At 43.0% G+C, this 12,063-nt stretch overlaps 3 protein-coding genes across 22 annotated transcripts in view; 2 read left to right on the top strand and 1 right to left on the bottom strand.

Annotated features, from left to right (window-relative positions):
- The first annotated feature begins 95 nt into the window (after positions 1-95).
- LOC138208504 (FUN14 domain-containing protein 1) lies at positions 96-4,704 on the top strand. Of its 3 annotated transcripts, none has more exons than XM_069166423.1 (5): positions 96-670; positions 1,125-1,290; positions 1,807-1,882; positions 2,834-2,968; positions 3,347-4,704. In XM_069166423.1, exons 1-5 carry the CDS (start codon positions 646-648, stop codon positions 3,422-3,424), a joined length of 480 nt encoding a protein of 159 aa, XP_069022524.1. In that variant the 5' UTR covers positions 96-645; the 3' UTR covers positions 3,425-4,704. The 3 variants fall into 3 exon arrangements, with proteins under 3 accessions (XP_069022524.1, XP_069022525.1, XP_069022523.1); XM_069166424.1 differs by having other exon boundaries at positions 1,122-1,290; positions 2,834-2,962; XM_069166422.1 differs by having other exon boundaries at positions 1,122-1,290.
- A 243-nt stretch (positions 4,705-4,947) lies between these two features.
- Positions 4,948-7,611, bottom strand: cenpl (centromere protein L). Its single transcript, XM_069166419.1, has 5 exons — positions 7,571-7,611; positions 6,625-6,799; positions 6,252-6,500; positions 5,464-6,036; positions 4,948-5,391 (listed from the first exon to the last, which is right to left on the bottom strand). Exons 1-5 carry the CDS (start codon positions 7,588-7,590, stop codon positions 5,317-5,319), a joined length of 1,092 nt encoding a protein of 363 aa, XP_069022520.1. The 5' UTR covers positions 7,591-7,611; the 3' UTR covers positions 4,948-5,316.
- A 2,555-nt stretch (positions 7,612-10,166) lies between these two features.
- Positions 10,167-12,063, top strand: part of LOC138208487 (peripheral plasma membrane protein CASK-like) — a 40,600-nt gene continuing 38,703 nt past the window's right edge. For 17 of the 18 annotated variants that reach the window (XM_069166394.1, XM_069166387.1, XM_069166390.1 and 14 more), the window contains exon 1: positions 10,167-11,232. In XM_069166394.1, coding sequence (XP_069022495.1) covers positions 11,168-11,232 — 65 coding nt within the window. In that variant the 5' untranslated portion in view covers positions 10,167-11,167. The remainder of the gene's footprint in view (positions 11,233-12,063) is intronic. The other variant, XM_069166392.1, reaches the window with a different exon arrangement.

Below are 12,063 nucleotides of genomic sequence, written 5' to 3'. Positions count from 1 at the left end.
GACAATAAAAATGCGTTTCGGCCGCGAGGATAAAGTTGTTATAATTGTGTCACCCAAGCGAACCCACGCGCCGCTCTAGCCACGCCCTCTCCTCCCTCATCAGCCAATAGGAGCGCCCGCTTCCGACCATATGACTTCTCTGCTATATCATTCTTTTATCTTAAATATTCATATTCTCCCTGCAAGCCTCTTATTTTTTTAATTTTTTTTTTATACCATGACTCTCCCCGGGAACATATCGAAACATATATATTTTTTTTTTCAACATGTCTCTCGTAATCCTCAGCGAGTGCTTATTTTTCTTGACAAATTTAATGAGTTCCTCACAGTTTAAATGTTAAGCCTGTAATAAAACAAGCATTTTGAGACTTGGGTTGTCGTTTTCTCTTGTCGTCACTGCAATGCATCATTCCTTCCCAGCCTTTTCACCACATGCAACGTCTTTTGCATGTGCAATGCAAATTTTTTTTTTTACGTAACCTTCCCCACATGCAGAAAAAGTTGCAGCATTTTAGCAATAAAAGTTGCTAAATTGCTGAACCTAATCAAGTGAGATGAAAGCATTTTACTGACGTGGCAAAGCATCATAAAGTAGGCGTGGCTTAGTATTGTCAACATCCTGGTGACATAACTAGTTTCTCCAAAATGGCGACGGCGGACCAGAGAGAAGGTGAGTGGATTTGTTTGTTAGAAATACCGGCGTTATTACCATAATTAACAGGTCAATTAAGATTTTTTTTGAACAGCGACACTGACATTGGGGTATGACCTTTCGTCTCGATGCTTATAGGATTCTGAAAATGGGGTGTAGGTGTGCACGACGTTGGATTGGGAGCCATTTGATGTTAGCCTGCTAATATTAGCATCCCAACTGATTTACATGGAATAAACAGCTAAGAGCTGAGTTGCCTTAATTGTGAGGCTGGTTTGAAGAGTCGCTGAACGTTTTTTTTTTTGTTGTTTTTTTTTTTGGGGGGGGGGGGGGTTCATTAAATGAAATGGCGGGTGTTAGATGCTGATCAGTGACGGGAAAAGAAGAGGTTAGACGAGGTTTGGTGTTTATATGTTGTATTACACGCTGTTCAACTTTTATGTTTTTTTTTTTTCCTCCTGTGTCGCAGCAGGTCCGGAAGACCCGGAGAGTGAGGATGAGGTGTATGAGGTCGTGGACCTCACAGAGTATGCCCGGAGGCACCAGTGGTGGAGTCTGGTGTTTGGGAGCAACTCCGGCCCGATTGCTGAGAAGTATTCGGTGGCTACTCAGCTCATGATGGGAGGGGTGACCGGATGGTAAGGGCACATATGTACATATAACCTATTCTGCTCTTTTGACATCAGAGTCTTCATTCAGTCGCGATTTATACCCTGTGAAGAGGAGAACATACTGCTAGTAGACCTGCCATTGACAAAGCTAAATAAGTTGTGATTGCATGTGCTGCAGGGCTGCAAATTACGTTTAATTTTGTTGTCAAATTATCTGTCTATGATCGGGTAACTGTTTGGTCTTTAAAGCCCAAAGTGCAGCAAAAAAAAAAAAAAGAAAAAAAAGACAGATTTTCATTTTATCATTGTGAAGAACTGAAGGAACCACAAATATTCACATTCAGTCCCTCGATTCAGAGAATTTTAACATTTAAATATCTTGAAAGTATTGATCGATTGATGAACTGGTTGGCAATTAATTTTCTGTCAACTGATCGTTTAATTGTTGCAGCGCTGATATGATCTGTAATTAAATCATAGTACCTATGTAGTTCAGCATCTGCTTTAGTCATTTAAGGAAACAATTCACCCTTTCTGTCACAGGTGTGCAGGTTACGTGTTCCAGAGAGTCGGGAAGATAGCAGCGACTGCTGTCGGTGGAGGCTTCCTTCTTTTACAGGTCAGAACACCGTAACATTGTGTTTTTGAAGCCTTGTCTACATCTACATTGTCTCAAAGGGATAAAGAAGTGCATCCTTTGTACGAATGCCATTTTGACAACTTCATTGACAACTGAAGATGCCAGCTGCACAGCATGCTGCTGAGCTCTCTGCAGCAGAAAGACGAGCATTGTGTGTCAGCTGGCGCTTCATGGACACACGCCATCTGGGTACTTATGGGGCATTGCAATCCTAATAGTGTTTTGTTCTGTCTCTTAAATGCACTTTCATTTTTATTTTGCAAGTTGATTCAAACAAAGACAGCCGGATAAGTTGATTCACAGGCTGAACACATAAAATAGCTCCATAGGTGGTGAGCAATTAGGAAATTTGCCAAGAACAGTGAAGAGGCATTGTTTTCATGGTTCAGTCTTGTTGTTACAGATGTTGAAGAAGGACTGATTTTCAATTATTACATTTATTTATGCAGTTTGAGTGTCACAATTTATTTAATGTCACTCTGAGATGAGAATTTATGTGGTTTAATTATCCATTTCAGATGTTTTCTCATTGAGGTTAGGAAGAAAAAAAAACACCTTCCTAAGCTAAAAGTCTCCTAAATCCTCATTTATACATTTTGATGTCAGCTGCTGCTGCATCATATCTCATTCTTTTCAATTCAGAACATGTGACCTGCAGAGTTAGACACCAGGAGTTACTCAAAGAGGACAATAGCCTTCTAGAATTGTCTGTGGCTTTTAATGAAATAGCTGATAGGCCAGGGGACATAATAAACCACCAGACTATATTGCAATATATAACACAGACAATATATTATACAAGACCAGGTTAAAAGGGTTTCTTATTACTGCAAAAATATTGTGATACAATTAATATGGCGTGTCAGAGGGCTATTCCGAACAAAGATTTCCAATATTAAATCCAAATCATTTCTGACTTTGTTCCTCCAGATAGCCAATCACAGCGGCTACGTGCAGGTGGACTGGAAGAAGGTGGAGAAAGATGTGAACAAAGCCAAGAAGCACCTAAAGAAAAAAGCAAACAAAGCAGCACCTGAAATACACACATTCATTGAGGAGGTAAAGGTATCTGTAACAAAGCTTGCTCTTTCTTTCATGCTTTTGGCTTTTTCTAATTGAATTCTGCTCAAGCTAAATCACATCTTCCTGAACTGCATTGTTCCTTTGTGCTATGAAAAAAAGCAGAACCCACAACACCTTTCCTGACATGTAATGAATGTTTTTTTCTTTGTATGTTGTTTGGGTGGGGAGGTTTATTTCTTTATCCACAAAACAGCAATGCCCCCTCGTGGACTGAGTATGATACTACATCCAGTAGCTGTGACAGTATGCTTAAAGAGATGGTAGATACATTTGACAGTGTAGGAAGTACTTTAAACACCTGTTCATTGGTTTTAATGTTGAATCAACTGACTCCCCGTCTTGTCCTTCACTCCCACGTAGGCCACAGATTTTATAAAGAAGAACATCGTCCTGTCCAGCGGATTCGTCGGCGGCTTCTTTCTAGGATTGGCCTCCTGAAGCTGCTGCACACACTTTACATACTGTGAATCCTATCACTACATAGGTCACTTTCCTCCCCATTGTTTACCTCTCGGGCCCCATGTGTCTTATTGATTCATCTCTTAACGGGGGCCGGGGTTATGTTGAACATTTAAAGCATGATCTGTTGTGACAGTGGTATTAACATTGTTCTACTCCCGCCCTGGTTTTAAGAAGTCCTCGCTAACTCTTTCCAATCAAGTGCACATTCTGGAGAGTGTGTGTGTGTGTGGTGGTTCAGTAGACTTGTGGGGTGCTTGGATTGTACTGTGAAGAACTTTTCTGCGGGACCGACGTGGATCTTTTTTTTTTTTTTCTCCAGACTGCTGAATATGTCAAGCTGCCACAAACTAGCACAGATTCCTTCTTTGCTTTTTCAAAGTCGAGATCGTCCCAAGTGTTTGCCGGGTGGATTCTGATCGCGGAGGCAGGCTGGCATGTGTGGGCGCCATTGTAAATATATAGCCAACCCCCTTTTCAAAGCTGTAAATACACACACGAGAGTAAATATTATATAAACGCAGCAGAGTGGGAAGCTAACGCCAACCCCCAGTCTAGTGCCTAGAGGTATTTTTTTACAGATCTGTGAAGTTTTGTCAGGTTATAAAGTGTGGAAGCAAACACAACTTTTTAAAGTTAGTGGCACTGGCTGGGGGAAAGAAAAAAGTTTCCACTCTGAGCAGGAGACCTAATTGATGTACAACACGTCATTTTGAGCAAGTTAAATCTACGTATACAAACCACAAAGAATATTAAATACAAAATTCCATAATCCCCAGCTCCTTTATGCCCTTTAATGACAGGATGAGCATCTGCTGTACCCCAATTACCACCGTTACAAGCTACACACCAAAAGTAACAGCAGTTCGCTCATTGAAGAGCAGAACAGAGCAGTGATTGGGACTCCTACACCTTCATTGTCTTTATTGTGCATTTAATAGTGTCAGTGTAGCAATAACAAAACGGCGATGCTGCCGAGTCATGCGTCTTTATCGAGAAGGACATCCGCTCACAGGAGTCCAGTTAAGGTCATCACAAGTTGCTTACTGTATTTTTTTCTGCCTTTATTTTTATTTTACTAGTGCAATATACAGAAATATTTCAGATGTACATTTTTGTTACATCTCCAGCTGGTGTTTTGTATGCTTTTATTTAATATTATTTTGATAACCATATTCGAGTTCTGTGATTTTGGTTTAATGTCTTTCGAAATAAAATTGCCTGATTTTGTTTTAACAGAAAAATAATATTGGTTTTTTTAGGATGAAAGAATAATTTGGGATTAGTGGGAGGGAGGGTTGGGGACTCGAAGAATATATTTTCAAGTTCTACGCAATTAGAATTTAAGAGGTCTCCTCTCAAACTGAGTTGGTTTAATGGTCTTGCCAAATATTTTGATGTTTGAAGCATCTCAAAGACATAAACTAAGGTTGTGGTGGGAACTTTTCAAAACCAAACAGATCAAAGAATCAGCTGCAGCAACAGAGCTTATTTTTAAACTTTTATTTACAACCATAAATGACAAAATCCGTATACAAAGAGCTGAACGTTAACATAAATAGAAAGTATTTACAATAGCAGGAAGGACCTAAGCATGGTAAAATAGACATACTAAGATTTCTCCCTCTCCAATACTCATAATACTACTAATTGTGAGCACACCTCCCAGATTGCATTGCCGTAGAGGCCCTGATGTATAACATGAAAACTCAACTTTGTGGTGTTTTCATGAAAGGTGGTTTAATAATCTTTCTTTGTTTATTCAAAAAAAGACACACATCAGGTCTTTCAAGGCAGTAACTGTTTTTGCAAATCAAAGCTGATTTTGCAATATTGCATTTTCTGTTAATAAGAAGTCTTTTCTGTCACACTCAGATGGGCATTTTCAGGAGGGCGCACTCTGTGAGCAGCGTCAGGGTGGTGATCATGTATCTGCTGCTGGAGATCTGAAACAAAAGGTAAAATATTAGTAACACATAATTTCCATTTTGCTAAGACATGAGCAGAGCTGTCAGTACCTTGATCTTGCCGGTGGACTTGGCTGATCCCAGAGCTGTGGAGACCTGGTTCAGGCTTCCTGCGGACAGGTCCAGCCTGAAGTGTCTGTAGAAGTGGCTCTTCAGCGCCTGCATGAATCTCGTCACCTCCTCGATGTCGATGCTACTTGCATCCTCTTCTCCCGCACTCCTCTCCAGCGCATCCTTTCTGACACTGCACCACAGATCCCACGCGTCCTGCGGGTTAACCGTGTAGGTGACATGTAGCGGCGGCACAGCTGGAAGACTCCAAATCATTTTGAGGTGCTGGATGTCGGACTCTGTGTGGCAGTTAGTCCATAACGCTACCAGCCATTGCAGGCTGGTCTGGCTGATTTCCAGGCGTCCGAAGCAGCAGTCGAAGTACTGCTGGAACCAGGATTTGACCGAACAGGTGAGATTCTCAGCCCCACTGCTGCCAAACAGAGGCAGACAGGTGAAGTCTGTCGGGAGGGAACGCAGGTATTCAGGGTTGCCGTTGACGCAAGTCAGCCAGCCGCTCCACACTGACCTCTGTGGTTCATCCTGCTTGGCAAACATTGGCTTTGATAGGATCTGTGATGGGGGAGAGAGAAGTTAGAGACTCAAACTTTCAATATTTGACAGCTAGATATAGATTTTTAAATCAGTTCAGCTCTCTTTTAGCTCTTAAATCAATGCATTATGATATGTATAATGTGGAATATAATACTGCTTTTAAATCATTTCAAAATCAGCACCACCAGCCTGAAACCCTTCTTTTTGCCTCTACAGTCTCGTCTGTGTCTCACCTGTATGAGGACAGTCTCAGGGTCGCCGTCTGTCCCTGCCATCCCCTGCACCACAGAGAAGGAGACTTTGAAGTTGCTCTGCGATCCCTCAACTGCCAAACCTTGCTGTTTCTCTGCAGCGATAAACGCTGACAGCTGCCTGGAGTAGCTCTTGAGCTGGGTGTGTCTGAACTGATGGAGAGGAGTGACGTATGACAGCTGCCACTCCGTCTTCACCAGTAAGGCTAGGTGCTCCGGATTCACCTTCTCCTTTAACAGGGATAAAAATAACAACAACAAAAATACTATTCAAAGCCTTTCTTCACATGTAGCTGTTGATCATGCAAGTAGAGTAGAATAAAAACACAGACAGCGCTGGCCTGGTAGCACTCACAGCGATATTATGTGACTTAGGAGCTCTTCTGCTCGTGTTGAGTCTCCTTGCTGTCAATGCTGGAGTGACGCCGAGCCTGGAAGCAGCACCTAAGCAGCTGCGGTATGACTGTCGGTAGCTCTTACTTTTACTCCTCCTCTGGACAACAACACTGTTGGACGGAGTCTTTGGTGCACTGAAAAACCACACACGGGTAATAACATCAGTTAGTCAAAAGAACAGGCTGACATATTGTCCTGCTCTTACATGATCAAATTACACCCTTTAAAGAAAACAAGGTGTACTTTACTTCCTCATTATATACACACATACTACATATGTATTGTGTTATAGTCACTTCAATCCCAAAGGGGGTGAATAGTGGCCACTCAAAATTTGGGGTGTATTATTATAAGTATTACTAAGATCCTTTGGTCCCACTTAAAACGGTGCACAGACCCAAACTAAGCGAAGAGGCTACTGCTAACACAACAAAGACAAACCACTGTCCCAATACTACACGTGCACTCGACAAAGACCAGTAGTGAATAAATTTTAAAAAAAAAACAGCTCCATGGCGCCTTCCGTTTGTTTTATTTTGGAGGAGGATCATTGTGAGAACGGGAGGAAAAGGGATGGGAAATTTCGATTTACAACAGTGCTCCCTTGAGCATAGGACAATAGCCGAATTGAAAACGGGGAGCCAAAACATGGAAAGATATCTTGTGCAGCATTATATCAGAATCGCCAATTTAATGCAAAGCAATGTAACGTTAAATTAAATCATTACTGAATGCGATTTGGCCAAATAATCTTTTCATACGGAAGAGCACGACAACTGTCGGTGGGAGAGGAGCCGTAATGCACTGTTGGCAAAATAGTTCTGCTTTTATTGTAATAAAAAAAAAAACACAATGTAGAAAATAGGATCTTTAACATGAAATAACGAGTTAAGTTTGAGTTTTACCTGCAACTTGGTCGCTCCATGTCTGGCGTACCGACCGAAGCTGAAAGAAACCGGAAACAAATTTGAACATCGCGCTTTCCCAGCAGCCTGTGCGGTTAGATCCAGCCAATCACAGCAATCCAAACAGGATTAGGGCCTTTTTTTCTTCACAACAATTATTTTTCACAATAAAATAAGGTTTAAGACCATGGAAAACGTGGCAACTTTTGAAAATTGGCAAATTGATTTTAAACATTTTACAAAATTAAGTTTAAAAAGAGAAAGGAAGGGAAAGAATACTCAATAAAATATAAAGACAATGCATCAAATGATGACTATAAAATGTATAACCTCACTTTATTATAAATTCAATGTAATACAATGTATACATTTTATATAACAAACAAACACCACAAATAAAACCAATGTATGATTTATGAAATACTATTTAATCCATTGCATTTTATGCATCTTTGACCTTGTACATACCTTATGGTGAAACTAATCAATCCTTTGTATAATTAGTGAATCCTTTTGTGTCTTCTTGGGATGTTACTGCAGCCACTTTAGATTATAGGCTACCTCAATGTCAAAGAACAGAGAACGAGCTGTTCCGTGCCAGATTAACATTGCATTTAAGAATTAAGACTGTTTTTGTTGTTAAGACTAATAAGGATTAGGTTTAGGAGTCGTTATCATAAGAAGTGAGGTTAGGTGTATCGTGCTTGTGTTTATTGGTTCGTGTAAATCACCGGGGAATAATTGTATGTCAGTGCAACCCACTCCAAAGTGACAAAAACAAAAGTGTGTATGTGTATGGGTGTGTGTCATTTTTCACTAGCTGCCAGTTTCACATGCACCCACCAAAACCATTCCCCTCCCTGTTACCATGGAAACAGTGCTCTTTTCATTTTTTTTCTACCCATGTACGATGCTTTTATACATGCTTTTGATTTTCACCAACCCCCCCCTTGATACTTGCATCTACATATATTGCCAAAGTCTCACATTTGCTGTAACCGTACATTTGTTTGCGCTTCTGTGTATGTGTATGCATGTGTGTGTGTGTGTGTGTGTGTGTGTTGCAAATAACTATGTATTGAATGGAGGGCTATTCAAGAGCAGATATAATGATGACCACATCAACAGCCAATCCGGTGATCAGTAGCTGCTGGTGGGCTTCCACCAATGGGAGAGGCTAGCAGATGATGTGCAGGGAGAAGGGATGCAGCGCCATGGAAACTGCAGAGGGTACCCGAAGAGAACAGCGCCCTCTAGTGGCACCAGATCTCTGTTTGACCCCATCTGCTTCAGAGAACTTATGTCTGGTAGGTTTTTAACTGTCTCCCAGCTCTTTTTTTTTCTGGTTACTTTAAAACATTTTGTGAGATCATTTTTGTCTCTGATCAGCACCTGGCTTGATCTGTCGTCAATATCCAACTTTATTTTATTTGAACATAGGACAACCACCGGGCAGAGCTTTCAATTAAAGGACATTTCACTTTGCTTGGCCAAACAAAATAACAGTCACATATAGTCAAAATGATTTTTCACGTTATTTTAAGAAAATGTTGTTTTATTAAAAAAACAAAAAAACAACAACAACAAAAAAAACCCTCTTTTAATGGTGCAAATTGATATTAGTCTTGCAAAATAAAATTTCAAATGTATGTTTGCATGTAGTGGTAGGAATATGAACTGCTGAATTCTGAGTAATGCTTACAGAAAACTGAACGCTGAATGGAAATAGTACAGTTTATTATTAAAGACAAAGGGAGTGAAAATGGATTGGATTTAGACCATCGTTTTATTATAAAGTTATGTTATATTTTGCCTTGTTCTACATTAAAATCTTAGTTGGATCTTCACAATGATTTATTTAATTTTTCTGTCATTTTGTGCTGAAATGTAACGTACTTCCCTGGAGGACATTCAAAATGGAGCAAAACGACTCCTGCCATCACCTCTAGGGGGCGTCACTAGCACACCGCCGCTCGTCTTCCCACACCTGAGGAAACTCCACCTGCTTCTGTGCACCTGCCACCTGCACCGCAGGACCTCGTGCACCTGCAAAAAGATTACACGAAAGCAAATGGGGCTTAATCCCAACATTAGTACGCGCTAATCTTCTCTAACGCGGTTCTCCAGAGTGTTTTTTGCATAATGTTATCCATTTCAAGCCAGAAAAGCTTTAGATTTGCTAGATATTCTTTACAAATTCCGCCGGGCAGAGTTTGACACGCACACCTGTGCCACTGTCTGCTTTGTCATCATCACATTGTTGAAATAATCTCGACTCTGAACTGTCCATCATCTCGCTCAGGAACCTCCCTAAAGACCCATGGGAATTTGGGAACCACTGAAGATTGCAGTCTCCCCTCCTTATATATATCCTCGTTGCAAAATGCACCGGTCTGTTTGGCTGTCTGTCCATATGTAGGAAATAAGTTATGACTGACAGGAGGAGGTAATTTGGGGAGGAATAAAGTGCATGTTAAAATGATGGAGATAAGAAGGGGGGGGGGGTGAAGGCTGACGTAAGGTGATGAGGTTTGCATGGTCGACGCCTGCGCGGGATGCACTGGATGCAACCGTTGGAGGAGATTAGGAAACTGCGCCCGTGCTTGGAGCCCCACCGGACGCCATCTTGGCTCAAAACGACGGTAAAACTACCAATCCGAGCCCGCCGCCGTACCTGGCCATTCCGGCTCCGGCCGGGATCAGTTTCCTGGACGGTAGAGGGAGGAGCCTGGCGTTTCTGGAAGTCGGAGAAAACAGCCAGTCAAAGGCAGCCAGCATCCGAGAGGCGGCGTGGAGAACCGGAGCGACGGCGGACGAAAGGCTCGGCCGCGGCAGGATTATTACGGTATAACACCGGTACCGTCGAGCGCAGACGGCGTTACGCGGTGGATCGTTTTGTGGACATGAACGTGAAGGTTCTTCCATCCGGGAAGCTGAAGAAGCCACATTAGGGTTTTTATTAATTAATTTATTTATTTATTTTCCGGTGGGATAAGCCATCTGTGGTACACTTTGGGTGTGCGCGGCGCAATAACGGCGCTATCCAACCGGTGATCCCATCAGCTCGTATTCATTAACCCAGCTCGATTTTCGAGGACCCCCACCCTCCTCCTCCACCCTCCTCCTCCTCTCCTCCATAGTTATCTTGCGGCGGAAAGGATAGCATCCCGATCCGTGCGGGTGGTGGTGGTGGTGGTGGTGGTGTCCGTGGATGCTGCTGAGGGACCGGTGGACCCGAGGCATGCGAAGAGGGGTGTTTATCAGGAAATCTCCACGCCCCGGGGGTCTGCTCTCCGCGGTGCCCGTGTAGCTAGCTCGCTGGCTAGCCCAGCCTAACCGGGAGAGAAGGTGGGGCCGCGGAGTGACAGCCAGCTAATGTGGCTAGCCGGCTAACTGGGACTCCTGAGTGGGCCGCCTGGTTGTCTTGTCTCTTGACGTTTTGAGGGGTGGGTGGTGGGTGGTGGGGGTGTGTGATCTAGCACAGAAGTAAAAAAAAAAAAAAAAACCCTCTCACACAGCAAGAAAACACGTCGCCATTGATTCCTCCACAGCCCGTGTGGGTGGGATATCTTGTGGAGAGCATCCTCGCTTACCTGCATGACCATGGCGGACGACGACGTGCTGTTCGAGGATGTGTACGAGTTGTGCGAGGTGATTGGGAAGTAAGTACTGTCACAAGTCCTGTGTTTGTTTGTTTGTTTGTTATTTGGGGGGGGGGGGGGGTGTTGTGGGGGTACCCTGTCACACGCAGGTGAGCTGCGGGGAAAGTTTCACCGGGGTGGGTGAGAGGGAGGTCAGTCTTCAAAGTGAGGTGTCCGTTAACTGTGCACTTAATGGCAAAATATAAGGAGTCCCCAGGCATCGTGACCTCCACGCATGAACTGCAATTTACAAGTTAAACAAAGTTTTTTTTTTTTTTTTACTGTAAACACACACTTAACGCCGTTTAGTGCAGATGAATTGAACTCTTCTTGTGAAACAGGACACGTGGAAGAATCATCCTCTCCTTCAAAATGCTCTGCAGACAGGATTTGGCTTTTCCCAATTCCCCACCCTGTTTGAGGTGCACATATTTGCAGGCAGATTGGCCAATGTCAGTGCACAGCACGGGTCTATCGAGTTGTAAAAAGCGGTGGATTCAGTGACACAAATCAGGCGATGGGCACAAGCAATGCGGTGCAAATGTTCAAAGTGCCACTGTGTGCATGTTACTTCTTCTGTTTGGTCAGACACGAGATGTGAGGCGGGAAGGCTGGCAGGCCTCAGGCTTCCAGTCAGTCCACCCTCCCCCCCTCCCTGCAAGCTTCCCTCGCTGGAGGTCTGAGGGTCCATTAAGTTTGTTGAAGGGGAAAAAAAACAGGGCCGCTCTCTCCAGACCCCTCAGGCCCTCTTCTTTATCCTGAGAGTTTGTGTTGTCTTGGTTACTAATTGATGGTTGGTCCAGGATCGCTATCTTGGAGTCCCATTAACAGATGCAAGGAGCTACGATGAGA

Source organism: Embiotoca jacksoni, unplaced genomic scaffold (genome assembly GCF_022577435.1).
Source record: "Embiotoca jacksoni isolate LCO1_2020_lvr unplaced genomic scaffold, fEmbJac1.0.p SCAF_38, whole genome shotgun sequence".
In the NCBI taxonomy this organism is placed as follows: domain Eukaryota; kingdom Metazoa; phylum Chordata; class Actinopteri; family Embiotocidae; genus Embiotoca; species Embiotoca jacksoni.
The sequence above is the reverse complement of the archived record's forward strand: the minus strand, read 5'-3'. Positions and strand labels throughout refer to the sequence as shown.

What these genes read in the sequence shown, in the direction of transcription:
- LOC138208504 (XM_069166422.1), top strand. Translation starts at nt 646, where the DNA reads ATGGCGACGGCGGACCAGAGAGAAG. An exon ending in ATGGGAGGGGTGACCGGATG is followed by an intron (nt 1,291 to 1,806) that starts GTAAGGGCACAT and finishes TTTCTGTCACAG; the next exon opens with GTGTGCAGGTTACGTGTTCC. An exon ending in CATTCATTGAGGAGGTAAAG is followed by an intron (nt 2,969 to 3,346) that starts GTATCTGTAACA and finishes ACTCCCACGTAG; the next exon opens with GCCACAGATTTTATAAAGAA.
- cenpl (XM_069166419.1), bottom strand. Translation starts at nt 7,590, where the DNA reads ATGGAGCGACCAAGTTGCAG. An exon ending in ATGGAGCGACCAAGTTGCAG is followed by an intron (nt 6,800 to 7,570) that starts GTAAAACTCAAA and finishes GTGGTTTTTCAG; the next exon opens with TGCACCAAAGACTCCGTCCA. An exon ending in AGTCCACCGGCAAGATCAAG is followed by an intron (nt 5,392 to 5,463) that starts GTACTGACAGCT and finishes CTTTTGTTTCAG; the next exon opens with ATCTCCAGCAGCAGATACAT.